Here is an 18,927-nt window from a genome sequence, read left to right as displayed (position 1 = left end):
TTGGTGAAATAATATGAGAGTGCACAATGCTAGTCCCTTCAGATGTCCCAGGACAAACACACTAAAATGCTGCTTAGAAATCCTTTACAATGGGATGTGGCTACTGAGAAACATTTGAGGTAAAATATCTTTCTTTTTTACATAGAGATGTTCAGGTGATATTTTCTAATCAGCTTTTTACAACTATGCTGCATCACTTTCAAGTGTTTAAACATTTGGGTATTATGGCCCTTTAAGGTAACAGCTGCTGCACATTTGGATATAGTGTAGCAGCAGCGTTTTTAAACCTTACTCGCTCCATAGCTATTTCATTGCTGTATTGTAAGAGCAAATTAGTCAGCTAGTGACAGGAAGAAAAAACATCTTGTTACCAGCTATCTGACTACGGCTCAAATATCTTTTGTTATCTGGCATCAATCTGATTTAGAGGCAGCTTGGCCTCATGTGTACTGGACTTTCTATGTATTTTAAATTACATTTGTTTTTAAGCTATTAAATAACCACATTTTAAATACATAACATATGTGTTAGTATATTCCTTTCTGCAGTGAATTCTGCACTACTGTTTTTGCTAGCAGCAAACGTTTTAACCCCTTATAGCCCTTTACAACCGTATTTAGTGAACATCACTTCTGAGGACTGTGTGAAACACTTGGGATCAATACAAGGGAGACAGGAGGAATCTAGATCTTAAGGATCATCTTTAATTTAACACAGTGCTGCAAAGAGACCCCAGAGTGAATGAGGTAAAAGAATGTGAGTACGGATTAACTCCTTTTTTTACACACATATTGTAGCAAAAACATATTACACTAGGAGTGCTTTGGGGCGCTTGTCTACTTCTATAATTTTCCATATATATATATATATATATATATATATATATATATATATATATATATATATATATATATATATATATACACACACATACATACATACCCCTTATTAGTATTAGTATTCACTGGTCATATTGACTATATCATTGTCTAGACCAGATTTTCTCTTGTGGCACACTTTAGCATGCTCTGTGTACCGCTCCTATACACTTTTCTTCTTCGGAAATTCAAGCAAGGCCTATTTGTTCTGAAATCTAGAATTCTGAAATGATGGAATAATGATCAAAAACTTACCTCCAACGAAACAATAGTGTTGCGAGAAAGGTCTAAACATTTTAATCGGCTGAAGTGCTTTAAGGATTTTCCTAAATAAGTTATTTTGTCTTGAAACATTCCTGGTAGAGAGAGTGAGCGAACATCACCTAAAAAAAATAATCTCATATATAAATATGTACAGAGGTTATGTACACATAATTGGTTATGAGAAAGGCAGATAACATGAATATATGTTTTGTTTGGCATGTAGTCCTTTAAAAGACAAAGAAAACGTTCCTATGTGTTACAGTATTTTTCTTTTGCATTGGTTTAAATATAGCTATGTGCTTAATTCACATAGACTATCACTCTCACTCTAGCGCTGCATACAAGTCTACAATGTTGGTGGCATATGTGCGCATCCACCAACCATCAGCTCTGGATTGAAAGTAAACTGCCACTCAGAAGATTATTTTAACTATGCATTTTGCCCATTTGCGTGGGTAAACCCACATTTTTTCTTTCATGATTCAGAAAGAGCATGCAATTTTAACCCCTTAAGGACCACAGCACTTTTCCATTTTCTGACCGTTTGGGACCAAGGCTATTACTACATTTCTGCGGTGTTTGTGTTTAGCTGTACTTTTACTCTTACTCATTTACTGTACCCACATAATTTAAATACCGTTTTTCTCGCCATTAAATGTACTTTCTAAAGATACCATTATTTTCATCATATCTTAGAATTTACAATAAAAAAATTATAAAATATGATGAAAAAAATTGAAAAAAACCACACTTTTTCTAAGTCTGAGCCCCAAAATCTGTTACACATTTACAACCACCAAAAAACACCCATGCTAAATAGTTTCTAAATTTTGTCCTGAGTTTAGAAATACCCAATGTTTACATGTTCTTTGCTTTTTTTGCAAGTTATAAGGCAATAAATATAAGTAGTACTTTGCTATATCCAAACCACTTTTTTTTCAAAATTAGCGATAGTTACATTGGAACACTGATATCTGTCAAGAATCCCTGAATATTCCTTGACATGTATATATTTTTTTTTAGTAGACAACCCAAAGTATTGATCTAGGCCCATTTTGGTATATTTCATGCCACCATTTCACTGCCAAATGCGATCAAATAAAAAAAAATTTCATTTTTTCACTAACTTTGGGATTCTAACTGAAATTATTTACAAACAGCTTGTGTAATTATGGCACAAATGGTTGTAAATGCTTCTTTGGGATCCCCTTTGTTCAAAAAAGCAGACATTTATGGCTTTGGCATTACTTTTTGGTAATTATAAGGCCGCTAAACGCCGCTGCGCACCACATGTGTATTATGCCCAGCAGTGAAGGGGTTAATTAGGGAGCTTGTAGGGTTAATTTTAGCTTTAGTGTAGTGTAGTAGACAAACCAAAGTATTGATCTAGGCCCCTTTTTTTATATTTCTTGCCACCATTTTAACGCCAAATTCGATCAAATAAAAAAACTTTTTTTACCTTTTCACTAACTTTGGGTTTCTCACTGAAATTATTTACAAACATCTTGTGCAATTATGGCACAAATGGTTGTAAATGCTTCTCTGGGATCCCCTTTGTTCAGAAATAGCAGACATATATGGCTTTGGCATTGCTTTTTGGTAATTAGAAGGCCGCTAAATGCTGCTGCGCACTACACTTGTATTATGCCCAGCAGTAACGGGGTTAATTAGGTAGCTTGTAGGGAGCTTGAAGGGTTAATTTTAGCTTTAGTGTAGATTTCAGCCTCCCACCTGACACATCCCAGCCCCTGATCCCTCCCAAACAGCTCTCTTCCCTCCCCCACCCCACAATTGTTCCCGCCATCTTAAGTACTGGCAGAAAGTCTGCCAGTACTAAAATTAAAGGGTTTTTTTTGTTTGTTTTTTTAAAGATATATTCTGCTGTGTAGGATCCCCCTTAGCCCCCAACCTCCATGATCCCCCCAAACAGCTCTCTTATCCTCCCCTCTCCACCTTATTGTCCGCCATCTTGGGTACTGGCAGTCTGTCTGCCAGTACCCATTTTACATATGAGTAGGCTTTTTTTTATTCATTATAATGAAAAAACTAAACTTTTCTGTAGTGTAGCTGCTCCCCCATCAATGACCTACCCCCACCCCCTCCTAGATCGCTTAGATCCAATTCCACCCCCTCCTCCCCCCTCCTTAGTTCCATAGTGTAGGGTTCCCACCCGTTCCTGCCCCCGACTGTTTGTGTGCCTGCGCGCCCGAGCCCGTGATCACACCTGGCAGTCCCACACGTGATCCCGTCCCCCTCTGCCAGATAACTACAAGCGATGGCCGCCCACCCGCCTCCCTGCTGCAGCTCCCATCCACCAACAAACAGAGTGGCTCTCTCTGCATCGGGTGCCTAAAATATGTTATTGCAGGGTGCCTCAATATTGAGGCATCACTGCAATAACATGAAAGCGGCTGGAAGCAATCAGGATCGCTTGCACCTCTTGAATCCGCTGACGACGTACAGGGTACGTCGTGGGTCGTAAAGGACAGTTTTTTGTACGACATACCCTGTACGTCGTTGGTCCTTAAGGGGTTAAGCAACTATCTCATTTACTCCTAATATCAATTTTTCTTTGTTCTCTTGCTATATTTATTTGAAAAAGCAGGAATCTAAGCTAAGGAACCGGCCCATTTTTTGGTTCAGAACCCTGGATAGCACTTAGGAATAGGTATTGCAACAATGACCTCTTGCACGGAGCATGTCATTACATCAAGCATGGGCATTGGATCTCAGTAAAGAACATCTACAAATATAAACAACTAGCATCATATCACAATGCTGTATATTATGTTATCCTTACAGATAGTAACAGCATACATTAGTAATGTTGCCATTTTAGTGTGGCCATAATGAATAGAAACCAAAGGGTTAAGTGGTTTATGAGAAAAACAAAGACGGAACTGAATATTACATTTAACAACAACAACAAAAAATGAACCAAACAATTTATGTATTTGGACTAAAAAAACCTTCATTAATGCCAAAAATTAGGTTATTACTCAAGCAAATACCAAGATATGCATGGTTTGAAACCCAAACCTAATAAACATTCCGTAGGAACAATAAAGTATCAATTAAATCATGAGATCAAGCAATGAAAAGCCAACTGTTTAAAAAGGCTACATTTCTTTACATGGACCACTATTTTGGCAAAGGGTTAATAACTTAGGATGTGCAGAATTTAAAGGACCAGTAAATACAGTAGATTTACATAATTAACAAACACATGATAAAAAGACAATACAATAGCACATAGGGTCCGATTTATTAAGGGCCGAATGGACAGCAATCCGCCCGATCACATACAATCGGGCTGATTGACACCCCCTGCTGCAGGGGGCGGCATTTAGTGATGCAGGGCGGACATGATTCGCTATAACGAATTATGTCCGCAAGGGGTATGATAAATCTACCCCTTAGTCTGAACTTCAAAGGAGTAGCAGATTTTTTTTCTGACAAATTTCAGTTATGTCTATTTCCACTAGTTGTTTAAAACTGCCTGCTTTATCTGAATCATGAAAGTTTAATTTTACCTTGTGTCCCTTTTAACCTATACATTTTTCTAAAGTGAGGACATGGGGCATATTAGGGGCATAATAATAAAAACATTATATTAGCGGAAACATTGTAAAACCTATTTTCCCCTTTGAATTTTTTAAAAAAACTGCTGTTTTACAGACCCGCTCTCTGTGATCTTCTGAGCGGGTCTGTTTTTTTCAAACAGCGCATCGGGCCAGCTGTATAGTCATAGCCCGGGCCCGACCGCGCCATAGCACTAAGTGCAGCTCGCTCCTGCTGTCTGACAGAGCAGGAGCGAGCTGCACTTAGGTCTATGGCAGTTTTTTTTTTAAATTCAAAGGGGAAATTAGGTTTTACAATGTTTGCGCTAATATAATGTTATATAATTCTGCACTATGTGCAGAATTATATAACATTATTTTTAAGGTTTACTGTCCCTTTAAGAAGGTGATCTACAAACAGCTGGACTCTTAGGCTTACATGCTAAGGGGGTTCAGGGGATAGCAATGGAGGAGAGGAACTGGTATAAAGAAAAGTTAATGTAGGTTGTATGCATCCCTGAACAGTAGAGTCTTTAGGGAGCAATTGAAGCTTTTAAAACTAGAAGAGAGTCATGTGGAGCGAGGCAGAGAGTTCCACAAGATGGGAGCCAGTCTGGAGAAGTCCTGTAAACGGGAGTGTGATGAGGTGACAAGAGAGGAGGAGAGTAGGAGGTCGTGAGCAGAGCGAAGGGGACGGGAGGGAGAGTATCTGTAGACAAGGTCTGAGATATAGGGGGGGAGCAGTGCAGTTTATATATATATATATATATATATATATATATAAATATATATATATATATATATATATATATATATATACAGGCCTCTATTTATCAAGCTGTCAACCGCAAATACGCTGGAATTCCGCAGCGTATTTGTAGCGAGCCTGATTCGCCGTAGTTATCAAACCCTACAGACCGGCAAAAGTAGAATATAGTGACGTAACATACGATCCGCCGGACTCAGTCGATCGATGGTTACGTCACTACAGATGTTCCGAACGCAAGTTCGGCACAATCTGACTACTTTTGGAAGTTATCAAAGAACTACCAGGTACGCTCGCCACTATTCCGGCCCAGCGTACCTGGTTTTCAATACGCCGCCCTGGAGGTGGCGGATGCCACAGGAATCAATCGGAGTCTGACAGCAGCGAAAGCTCATGTTCGCTGCTGCCCGATATCCAATTGATTCCTATGGTAAAAGTCTACACCTAACACCCTAACATGTACCCCGAGTCTAAACACCCCTAATCTGCCCCCCCTACACTGCCGCCACCTACATTAAAATTATTAACCCCTAAACCGCCGCAACTCTAATAAATGTATTTACCCCTAAACCGCCGATCCCGGACCCGCTGCCACCTACATTATACCTATTAACCCCTAATCTGCCGCACCTATACTGCCGCCACCTACATAAAGTTATTAACCCCTATCCTGCAGATCCCGGACCCCGCTGCCACTAAGTATATTGTTTAACCCCTAAACTGCCGCTCCCGGAGCCCACCGCCACCAACATTATATTTATTAACCCCTAATCTGCCCCCCCTACACCGCCGCCACTATAATAAACATATTAACCCCTAAACCTAAGTCTAACCCTAAACCTAACACCCCCTAACTTAAATATAATTTAAATAAATCTAAATAAAATTACTATCATTAACTAAATAATTCCTATTTAAAACTAAATACTTACCTATAAAATAAACCCTAGGCTAGCTAAAATATAACTAATAGTTACATTTGTATCTATCTTAGGGTTTATATTTATTTTACAGGCAACTTTATATTTATTTTAACTAGGTAGAATAGTTATTAAATAGTTATTAACTATTTAATAACTTCTTAGTTAAAATAAAGACAAAAGTACCTGTAAAATAAATCCTAACCTAAGTTACAATTACACCTAACACTACACTATAATTAAAATAATTAAATAAATTAACTACAATTAAATACAATTAAATAAAATTAACTAAAGTACTAAATTACAGAAAATAAAAAAAATAATTACAAGAATTTTAAACTAATTACACATAATCTAATCCCCCTAATAAAATAAAAAAGCCCCCCAAAATAATAAAAAGCCCTACCCTATACTAGATTACAAATAGCCCTTAAAAGGGCCTTTTGCGGGGCATTGCCCCAAAGTAATCAGCTCTTTTACCTGTAAAAAAAATTACAATACCCCCCCAACATTAAAACCCACCACCCACACACCCAACCCTACTCTAAAACCCACCCAATCCCCCCCTAAAAAAACCTAACACTAACCCCCTGAAGATCACCCTACCTTGAGAAGTCTTCACCCAACCGAGCCTAAGTCCTCAACGAAGCCAGGCGAAGTCTTCATCCAACCGGGCAGAAGAGGTCCTCCAGACGGGCAGAAGTCTTCCTCCAGGTGGCATCTTCTATCTTCATCCATCCGGAGCGGGTCCATCTTGAAGACATCCGACGCGGAGCATCCATCCAGACCGACGACTACCCGACTAATGAATATTCCTTTAAATGACGTCATCCAAGATGGCGTCCCTTGAATTCCGATTGGCTTATAGAATTCTATCAGCCAATCGGAATTAAGGTAGGAAAAATCCTATTGGCTGATGCAATCAACCAATAGGATTGAGCTTGCATTCTATTGGCTGATTGGAAGAGCCAATACAATGCGAGCTCAATCCTATTGGCTGATTGGATCACCCAATAGGATTGAACTTCAATCCTATTGGCTGAGTGCATCAACGAATAGGATTTTTCCTACCTTAATTCCGATTGGCTGATAGAATTCTATCAGCCAATCGGAATTCAAGGGACGCCATCTTGGATGACGTTATTTAAAGGAATATTCATTTGTCGGGTAGTCGTCTGTCTGGATGGATGCTCCGCGTCGGATGTCTTCAAGATGGAGCCGCTCCTCGTCGGATGGATGAAGATAGAAGATGCCGCCAGGATGAAGACTTCTGCCCGTCTGGAGGACCTCTTCTGCCCGGTTGGATGAAGACGTCTGCCGGCTTCATTGAGGACTTAGGCCCGGTTGGGTGACGACTTCTCAAGGTAGGGTAATCTTCAGGGGGTTAGTGTTAGGTTTTTTTAAGGGGGTTTGGGTGGGTTGTTTTAATGTTGGGGGGGTATTGTAATTTTTTTTGCAGGTAAAAGAGCTGATTACTTTGGGGCAATGCCCCGCAAAAGGCCCTTTTAAGGGCTATTTGTAATTTAGTATAGGGTAGGGATTTTTATTATTTTGGGGGGCTTTTTTATTTTATTAGGGGGATTAGATTAGGTGTAATTAGTTTAAAATTCTTGTAATTATTTCTTTATTTTCTGTAATTTAGTGTTTTTTTGTACTTTAGTTAATTTTATTTAATTGTAGTTAATTTATTTAATTAATTTAATGATAGTGTAATTGTAACGTAGGTTAGGTTTTATTTTACAGGTATATTTGTCTTTATTTTAACTAGGATGTTATTAAATAGTTAATAACTATTTAATAACTATTCTACCTAGTTAAAATAAATACAAACTTGCATGTAAAATAAAATAAACCCTAAGCTAGATACAATGTAACTATTAGTTATATTGTAGCTAGCTTAGGGTTTATTTTATAGATAAGTATTTAGTTTTAAATAGGAATTATTTAGTTAATTATAGGAATATTTATTTAGAGTTATTTAAATTATATTTAAGTTAGTGGATGTTAGGGTTAGACTTAGGTTTAGGGGTTAATATGTTTATTATAGTAGCGGCGGTGTAGGAGGGGGGCAGATTAGGGGTTAATAAATATAATGTAGGTGGCGGTGGGCTCCGGGGAGCGGCAGTTTAGGGGTTAAACAATTTATTTAGTTGCGGCGGGGTCCGGGATCGGCAGGATAGGGGTTAATAACTTTATGTAGGTTGCGGCGGTGTAGGGGGCGGCAGATTAGGGGTTAATAGGTATAATGTAGGTGGCGGTGGGGTCCGGGAGCGGCGTTTTAGGGGTTAAACACTTTATTTAGTTGTGGCGGGGTCCGGGAGCGGCGGTTTAGGGGTTAATACATTTATTTGAGTTGTGGCGGGGTCCGGGAGCGGCGGTTTAGGGGTTAATAACTTTATTTAGTTAGTATAGTATAGTGTGGGTGATTAGTGACAGTATAGCAAGAAAGCTGTGAAAAAGCCGAAGAGCAGCAAGATCGATGACTGTTATTTAACAACAGTCCGCTGCTCATCGCTCCGTACTTGGTGCACAGCTTTTTGACAGCTTTCTTGATAATTTTGGCGAACGTATTCAGGTCAGCAGCGGCGATGTTAGGCGAGCGTATTGGTGCCGTTGAATGCAAGAAAGTCGAAGGCTTGGTAACTAGAGGCCACAATGTGTATATATATATATATATATATATATATATATATATATATATATATATATATATATATATATATATATATATATATATATATATATATATATATATATATATATATATAAAAGAAAGTATAAGTGAACTGCACAGTGCTAAACCCTGATTGTTAAAATGTATTATGTGTCATGCATAAAATATATGAGATATGGAGTAGGATTTCCTATGTTGACCCCTGATGTGTGTTGGGTGTAAACTTATATTATTATACACTGGAAAGGACAATAAATATAAAAAGCTTGTAATGCAAGTTGTTATAAGATCCCGCACAGATTCTAGTTAGATTTGTTTTCAACCTGCTCTGATATGAGGACAGATTACTCATATAAGTGGGATATATGTACACACACAGAATCTATATTGTAGTTAGTTCTTATATACTGTATACACTATTATTAGTCATACAAAAACAGCGTTGGGTATGAATTATTACCTGAGGACAAGGGGAATGTAATATAATAACATAATAACCCCGATAATATATCAGATTACCACTGAACCATAAGCCGTAATACTGGATCAAAACAGTTTACGCCTGAAAGAATATATGTATATGTATATATACTATTCAGGAAAGAAATATGTAAACGAAAATGCAGAAGACCCTGTCCATTAGAATTTCTTCGTCAATACAGGTTTTCGTCAATACAGATTATTCACTCTTCAGATAAAAAGCTGTTCCAGCATAACCAATAGAGACACTCCAAACTTCTTATCCTTAATAAGTCTCACAGTAAACTTACTTCTGAACCCCCAATCATAAGTAAGTGGTGAGTACTGGAAGAAGCCCGGTCTGGAAGTGATTCCCTCAGGTCGGATGGAACCCTCCTTTTATCGTAGATGATGATTTCCGTTCCTCTGCTTAATCTCAGCTCACACTGTCGTTTCACCTTCCCTTGCTCTCTCCCATGTGTACAGTTAGGGATACAAGAATAGACCAAACATAGTGTGATACCGTACAAACAGATTAGAGGTTTATTTAAAGTGATAGAAGTACTCACAAGTCAGCCCTCAATTATATATGAGGTATCAGTGCAATAGTTAAAATTTATGCAATAAGCAAAGTGCCCTTAGGACACTGTGGGAACGCAGTGTAATGTAGAGTCGTGGGGAACAGCCGAATTCAACACCCAGATAGCCTGACGCGTTTCAAAGTCTATAATGACTTCTTCATCAGAGGCGGTGTTGAATTTGGCGTAGAGAGGGGTATTTTTATTCTCCCGCCTTTGCTTGGAGTGGGTGTTTGAGGCCGGCTGTTCACTGATTGGTCATTACAGTGCATCTTTGTGACCAATCATATTTGTTAAAATACAGAGAAGTCTTAAACTCTAAATATATAAAACAGTTCATTACAATACATATGGGCGTAAATGTAAATACTACTAGCACACTTATTTACAAATAAAACCAATAAACCTTAATTAATACATTTTCTTTTAACTTTGTATTCTAACAAATTTACAGGGGTTGTTTTTGTCTAAGGAGGATATCAGCGGTCCACAATTTTTAAATCTTCTTAGGGAAGAACTTACCCTCTCTGAATGTAATGAACAGAGTTTTTAACTTACGATTCAAATTTTATATTTTAGTGTGTGTAATTTATATATAATATTTATTTGTAAATAAGTGTGCTAGTAGTATTTACATTTACGTCCATATGTATTGTAATGAACTGTTTTATATATTTAGAGTTTAAGACTTCTCTGTATTTTAACAAATATGATTGGTCACAAAGATGCACTGTAATGACCAATCAGGGAACAGCCGGCCTCACACACCCACTCCAAGCAAAGGCGGGAGAATACAAATACCCCTCTGTACGCCAAATTCGACACCGCCTCTGATGAAGAAGTCATTGTAGACTTTGAAACGCTTCAGGCTATCTGGGTGTTGAATTCGGCTGTTCCCCACGACTCTACATTACACGGCGTTCCCACAGTGTCCTATGGGCACTTTGCTTATTGCATACATTTTAACTATTGCATTGATACCTCATATATAATTGAGGGCTGACTTGTGAGTACTTCTATCACTTTAAATAAACCTCTAATCTGTTTGTATGGTATCACACTATGTTTGGTCTATTCTTGTATCCATAACTGTACACATGGGAGAGAGCAAGGGAAGGTGAAACCGACAGTGTGAGCTGAGATTAAGCAGAGGAACGGAAATCATCATCTACGATAAAAGGAGGGTTCCATCCGACCTGAGGGAATCACTTCCAGACCGGGCTTCTTCCAGTACTCACCACTTACTTCATATGATTGGGGGTTCAGAAGTACGTTTACTGTGAGACTTATTAAGGATAAGAAGTTTGGAGTGTCTCTATTGGTTATGCTGGAACAGCTTTTTATCTGAAGAGTGAATAATCTGTATTGACGAAAACCTGTATTGACGAAGAAATTCTAATGGACAGTGTCTTCTGCATTTTCGTTTACATATTTCTTTCCTGAACAGTATATACAGGGAGTGCAGAATTATTAGGAAAGTTGTATTTTTGAGGATTAATTTTATTATTGAACAACAACCATGTTCTCAATGAACCCAAAAAACTCATTAATATCAAAGCTGAATATTTTTGGAAGTAGTTTTTAGTTTGTTTTTAGTTTTAGCTATTTTAGGGGGATATCTGTGTGTGCAGGTGACTATTACTGTGCATAATTATTAGGCAACTTAACAAAAAACAAATATATACCCATTTCAATTATTTATTTTTACCAGTGAAACCAATATAACATCTCAACATTCACAAATATACATTTCTGACATTCAAAAACAAAACAAAAACAAATCAGTGACCAATATAGCCACCTTTCTTTGCAAGGACACTCAAAAGCCTGCCATCCATGGATTCTGTCAGTGTTTTGATCAGTTCACCATCAACATTGCGTGCAGCAGCAACCACAGCCTCCCAGACACTGTTCAGAGAGGTGTACTGTTTTCCCTCCTTGTAAATCTCACATTTGATGATGGACCACAGGTTCTCAATGGGGTTCAGATCAGGTGAACAAGGAGGCCATGTCATTAGATTTTCTTCTTTTATACCCTTTCTTGCCAGCCACGCTGTGGAGTACTTGGACGCATGTGATGGAGCATTGTCCTGCATGAAAATCATGTTTTTCTTGAAGGATGCAGACTTCTTCCTGTACCACTGCTTGAAGAAGGTGTCTTCCAGAAACTGGCAGTAGGACTGGGAGTTGAGCTTGACTCCATCCTCAACCCGAAAAGGCCCCACAAGCTCATCTTTGATGATACCAGCCCAAACCAGTACTCCACCTCCACCTTGCTGGCGTCTGAGTCGGACTGGAGCTCTCTGCCCTTTACCAATCCAGCCACGGGCCCATCCATCTGGCCCATCAAGACTCACTCTCATTTCATCAGTCCATAAAACCTTAGAAAAATCAGTCTTGAGATATTTCTTGGCCCAGTCTTGACGTTTCAGCTTGTGTGTCTTGTTCAGTGGTGGTCGTCTTTCAGCCTTTCTTACCTTGGCCATGTCTCTGAGTATTGCACACCTTGTGTTTTTGGGCACTCCAGTGATGTTGCAGCTCTGAAATATGGCCAAACTGGTGGCAAGTGGCATCTTGGCAGCTGCATGCTTGACTTTTCTCAGTTCATGGGCAGTTATTTTGCGCCTTGGTTTTTCCACACGCTTCTTGCGACCCTGTTGACTATTTTGAATGAAACGCTTGATTGTTCGATGATCACGCTTCAGAAGCTTTGCAATTTTAAGAGTGCTGCATCCCTCTGCAAGATATCTCACTATTTTTTACTTTTCTGAGCCTGTCAAGTCCTTCTTTTGACCCATTTTGCCAAAGGAAAGGAAGTTGCCTAATAATTATGCACACCTGATATAGGGTGTTGATGTCATTAGACCACACCCCTTCTCATTACAGAGATGCACATCACCTAATATGCTTAATTGGTAGTAGGCTTTCGAGCCTATACAGCTTGGAGTAAGACAACATGCATAAAGAGGATGATGTGGTCAAAATACTCATTTGCCTAATAATTCTGCACTCCCTGTATACATATACATATATTCTTTCAGGGGTAAACTGTTTTGATCCGGTATTACGGCTTATGGTTCAGTAGTAATCTGATATATTATCGGGGTATTAAATTACATTCCCCTTTTCCTCAGGTAATAATTCATACCCAACCCTGTTTTTGTATGACTAATAATAGTGTATACAGTATATAAGAACTAACTACAATATAGATTCTGTGTGTGTACATATATCCCACTTATATGAGTAATCTGTCCTTATATCAGAGCAGGTTGAAAATGAATCTAACTAGAATCTGTGCGGGATCTTATAACAACTTGCATTACAAGCTTTTTATATTTATTGTCCTTTCCAGTGTATAATAATATAAGTTTACACCCAACACACATCAGGGGTCAACATAGGAAATCCTACTCCATATCTTATATATTTTATACATGACACATAATACATTTTAACGATCAGGGTTTAGCGCTGTGCAGTTCACTTATACTTTCTTTTCTATCTTTCTATAGCGTGCAGACATTAGAGGGTAATCTCAGCACACTTTCTTTAAAGTTTACTCCAGCAGCTCCTCCCTGTATATTCTATACGAACACCTTTTGCGCCTCCAGTTCAGTTCTCTGCTTTGTGCAAGTACTGTTCTTCCCAAATCTCTTTTTCTAATATATATATATGTGAGAATGTTAACTGTCTAAAAAATATTAATATGTAGTTTTTCAAAACTGATAGGTATAGGAATTTTCTATCATTCTGTTATCCCACCAAAAAAGTCGTGAATATACATTTTCTTCCACAAATCTACATATTCTCAGACCTGTAATTATAGGTGAATTAGAAATCACTGGTTTTCATGTGTGCTCACTAACATTTCATGAAGCAACACGTGGTTTTCAAATGTGTCCTCAGGCCTCCCTAGCAGGCCACATTTGAGGGTATCTGAGCTAGAGCACAGGTGAAATAATCAGCTAATAGTTAAACATAGTTATTTTACCGTCGCTCATCTAAGGTAATTCTAAATACCTGTCCTGTTGGGGAGGCCTTAGGACAGGTTTGAAAACCAGTGGCTTAGACCCACCCTTATATGCTTGCTAATCATCTACGACAAGCTGACATCTACGACATTTGACAAGAGGATTTCTCATTTGCAGCCTTCCAATGTTTAAGTATTGCAGCAGTTCTTTAGTTTCTATCAATAGTACCTGGTTTCATCTTACCTAAATGCTGGTGCTTCAAACCAACTCGCTCCCTTATAGCATCTTCCGTTAATGTCACCAAATCAGCCATAGTCCACGTTAAATTTTAGATCTTATCCAAATCTTAGGACCCGCGCAGCCTGGCAACCAGTTATCAGGGAAATGAGAAAATGAATAATTGTAGCACAGGTTTATGATAAAAATTAACACAATGATATTTAGATCAATAAGATTTAATTATGAAAAAAATGTAATATAAAAAATCAGAAGTCTTACTCTCCAAAAGGAATAAAAAAAAAACATTATATTATTTTTTTCCTTATATTTTACATTAATATTTCCCTACCAAAGACATAATTTTCCTATATTTAAAAGATCCACAAAGGGAAATAAATGTGAGACTCTTATCATAGCAGGTAAAAAAATAATTACAAAAATGAAATAAATACAAAATAAATACAAATGTCTTTTAATCAGTTATGAAAAAAGGCAAACTGTCTTTTTTTCCGAATGTTTTTATTGGTTAATATTATTATTATTCATGAGTATGATCTATACAATGCAAAATATATGTTTCAAGGCAAAGTTTAGGAATTTTATTGATTGAAACAAAAATGTATACTTTTATGGGAACAAGCTAAGCAAAACAAGCAATTACCTAACAAGATAACAACCCCTAACTTACATATAACAGCAACAGCAGTATTTGTGAGTGCAAATATATATAAACTCACCGGCCACTTTATTAGGTACACCTGTTGAATTGCTTGGTAACACAAATTGCAAATCAGCCAATCACACGGTAGCAACTCAATGCATCTAGACGTGGTGAAGACGACTTGCTGAAGTTCAAACGGAGCATCAGAATGGGGAAGAAAGGGGATGTAAGTGTCTTTGAACGTGGTATGGTTGTTGGTGCCAAGTGGGCTGGTCGGAGTATTTAAAAGCTGATTTATTGGGATTTTCACGCACAACCATCTCTAGGGTTTTTAGAGAATAGTCAGAAAAAAAAGAAAATATTCAGTAAGCGGAAGTTGCGTGGACAAAAATGCATTGTTGATGTCAGAGGTCAGAGGAGAATGAGCAGACTGGTTTTAGAGGATAGAATGGCAACAGTAACTCAAATAACCACTGATTACCACCAAGGTTTACAGAATACCATCTCTGAACGCACAATACGTCGAACCTTGAAGCAGATGGGCTACAGCATCAGAAGACCATAACAGGTGTCACTCCTGTCAGCTAAAAACAGGAAACTGAGGCTACAATTCACACAGGCTAACCAAAATTGGACAATAAAAGATTGGAAAACAGATGCCTAGTCTGATGAGTCTCGATTTCAACTGCGACAATCGGATGGTAGGGTCAGAATTTGGCGTAAACAACATGAAAGCATGGATCCATCCTGCCTTGTATCAACGGTTCAGGCTGGTGGTGGTGGTGCAATTGTTAGGGGATATTTTCTTGGCACAATGCCACGGCTTACCTGAGTATTGTTGCTGACCATGTCCATCCCTTTATGACTACAGTGTACCCATCTTCTGATGGCTACTTCCAGCAGGATAATGCACCATGTCACAAAGCTCAAATAATCTCCAACTGGTTTCTTGAACATGACAATGAGTTCACTGTACTCCAATGGCCTTCACAGTCACCAGATCTCAATCCAATAGAACACCTTTGGGATGTGGTAGAAATGGGAGATTCGCATCATGGATGTGCAGCCGACAAATCTGCTGCAACTGCGTTATGTTAACATGACAATATGGACCAAAATCTCTGAGGAATGTTTCCAATACTTTGTTGAATCTATGCCACGAAGAATTAAAGTGAAGGCCAAGTTTAGCTGACTCACTCACGCCGTTGGATACCTTAATAAAAATGAGCACAACTTTCATTCATCAATTTTTCTAAATATAACCAATTACCGCTGGTTTTTAACTTATAAACAGGATCCGGTACACTTCTTTCCTCCGCCCGCCATTTTCTCAAAGTGATTGACAGGCTAGTCCTAATCAATACACCAAAAGCCGGTCCCCCCCCCCCCCATGGCATTTAGCCCCATTCTGGCAACGTCACGTGATTGTTATGCACATGCGTTCAGGAGACGTACATGCGTAGTCTTCATCCTCATCAAAAACTTTGATACAAAACAACAAGTACTAAATCTGCAAACAATCTTTAATTATCCAATTAAAGTTATATTATGTACACTAATTTGTTAAAATATTTTAACAGTCAACTAAATTTACCTATTTTTTGTATAATACTGGATAAATGTATACGCTATATTACAATATTAAAAAAAGTTTTATTCACACGATTGTGAACTTGCTTGGGACCGACATAGAGAATGGACGGGACCGCTCGCTACGTCACAACAGGAGAACAAGGAAGTAGTGCGAGGGAGGAGTCGCGATTTAAACGGTATTGATATTAAAACGTATTTATTTCGGAAACAAAACTTATAAATAAAAAAAAGGTAGCGACTACATTAAAGTGAAAGTAAACTTTGATGAATGAAATACTATTAAAAACAGGGGCACTTTCATTCATCAAAGTTTACAAAGCAGCCGTTTTGATTAAAAACTTACCTTTTTTTTCTATTCACAGCCAGGGCAGCTTCCCCCTCATGGAAATCCTCTCTTCACATGTCAGCAATGACTAATCCGGCTTCCTCCAATCACAGCATGGCCTCAGGCAATGACCACCCTGGGGGGAAAGCTGTGATCGGAGGAAGCCGGATTAGTCATTGCTGAAATGTGAAGAGAGGATTTCCAGGAGGGGGAAGCTGCTCTGGTTGTGAAAAGAAAAAAAAGATACGTTTTTAATCAAAACGGCTGCTTTGTAAATTTTGATGAATGAAAGTGCCCCTGTTTTTAATAGTATTTTTAAAAACCGGGCTCTTATTCACCAAAGTTTACCTTCACTTTAATGCAATATTGTGTAATGCATTGCGGCAGTCAATAACTAAAAAATTGACCTTCACTTTAAGGCAGTTCTGAAGGCAAAAGGGGGTCCAATCCGGTATTAGCAAGGTGTACTTTATAAAGTGGCCAGTGAGTGTGTGTATATATATATATATATATATATATCAAATATACTATATACACACTGTAAAACGGATATTTTACACCCCAAAATATAGCTCCCCTTTTTGTTCCTGGATACACAAACAGTGCTGTATTGTTGGTAGCGCTTATGTGAACCATCATACCAATTTTTTAAGTAAAATAATGCTGTATGGACGAGAAAATAATTTAGAACACTAAATTTAGATTTTACACACACATATATATATAATAGAGACTGAATCAGTTGCTGAAAGAATTACACTTTACGTGTTGCAAATGGAGAAGTAATGTGGGCTTAAAGGGCCACTAAACCCAAAATCTTTCTTTCATGATTCAGATAGAGAATAGAAAGTTAAACAACATTACAATTTACTTCCATTATTTATTTTGCTTCATTTTTTAGATATCCTTAGTTGAAGAAAAAGCAATGCACATGGTGAGCCAATCACACGTGGCCTCTATGTGCAGCAACCAATCAGCAGCTACTGAGCATATCTAGATATGCTTTTCAGCAAACAATATCAAGAGAATAAAACAAATTAGATAATATAAGTAAATTAGAAAGATGTTTAAAATGGCATTCTCTTTCTAAATCATAAAAGAAAAAATGTGGGTGTCATGTCCCTTTAATAAGTGTGTGCCTGAAAAACATCTCTTCAAATCTGCATTGTACGTTTGTTGGTTCTGTACTGTAGCACCATTTCAGATTACTGTCAGAACAGAAAAGAGACTCTGTTAAATAACTTTTATTTAAAAAATGTGTGATGCATAAATTTTGCATTCATGTTTTTATCTATTACTGCACTTTTTTTTGCATATAGAGTGAGGTATTGCATAAATGAGCATTTTCAACAGTTTGATGCTTTTTGGGCTCCTTGAAAACAGTAATTATGTAATATACATTTAATCACTACTTGGAATATAAGAACAGGATGTAAATGAAAATGCCATCCTATTTGTCAGATCAAGCATTACATTAGCCATACTGAGAAGAAAAACACACTTAAATTTGGCATAATATTATTATTAGTAGTAATAGTAGTATTAACCCCTTAATGACCGGACCATTTTTCAATTTTCTTACCCTTAATGACAATGGCTATTTTTACATTTCTGTGGTGTTTGTGTTCAGCTGTAATTTTCCTCTTACTCATTTACTGTACCCACACATATTATATACCGTTTTTCTCGCCATTAAATGGACTTTCTAAATATACCATTATTTTCATTATATCTTATAATTTACTATAAACAATTTTATAAAATATGAGGAAAAAATGGAAAAAACACACTTTTTCTAACTTTGACCCCCAAAATCTGTTACACATCTACAACCACTAAAAAACACCCATGCTAAATAGTTTCTAAATTTTGTCCTGAGTTTAGAAATACCCAATGTTTACATGTTCTTTGCTTTTTTTGTAAGTTATAGGGCCATAAATACAAGTAGCACTTCGCTATTTCCAAACCACTTTTTTTTCAAAATTAGCGCTAGTTACATTGGAACACTGATATCTGTAAGGAATACCTGAATATCCCTTGACATGTATATATT

General features: G+C 37.6%; 1 protein-coding gene across 1 annotated transcript in view; it reads right to left on the bottom strand.

Moving 5' to 3' along the window:
* The window catches only part of CEP72 (centrosomal protein 72), a 257,419-nt gene extending 243,030 nt beyond the window's left edge, over positions 1–14,389 (bottom strand). Inside the window, exons 1-2 of the mRNA XM_053715788.1 lie at positions 14,320–14,389; positions 1,134–1,261 (exon numbers count right to left, since the gene is read on the bottom strand). Of these exons, the coding sequence (XP_053571763.1) occupies positions 1,134–1,261; positions 14,320–14,389 (198 nt within the window). The remainder of the gene's footprint in view (positions 1–1,133; positions 1,262–14,319) is intronic.
* Positions 14,390–18,927: the final 4,538 nt, after the last annotated feature.

Source organism: Bombina bombina, chromosome 5 (assembly GCF_027579735.1).
Source record: "Bombina bombina isolate aBomBom1 chromosome 5, aBomBom1.pri, whole genome shotgun sequence".
In the NCBI taxonomy this organism is placed as follows: Eukaryota; Metazoa; Chordata; class Amphibia; order Anura; family Bombinatoridae; genus Bombina; species Bombina bombina.
The sequence above is the reverse complement of the archived record's forward strand: the minus strand, read 5'-3'. Positions and strand labels throughout refer to the sequence as shown.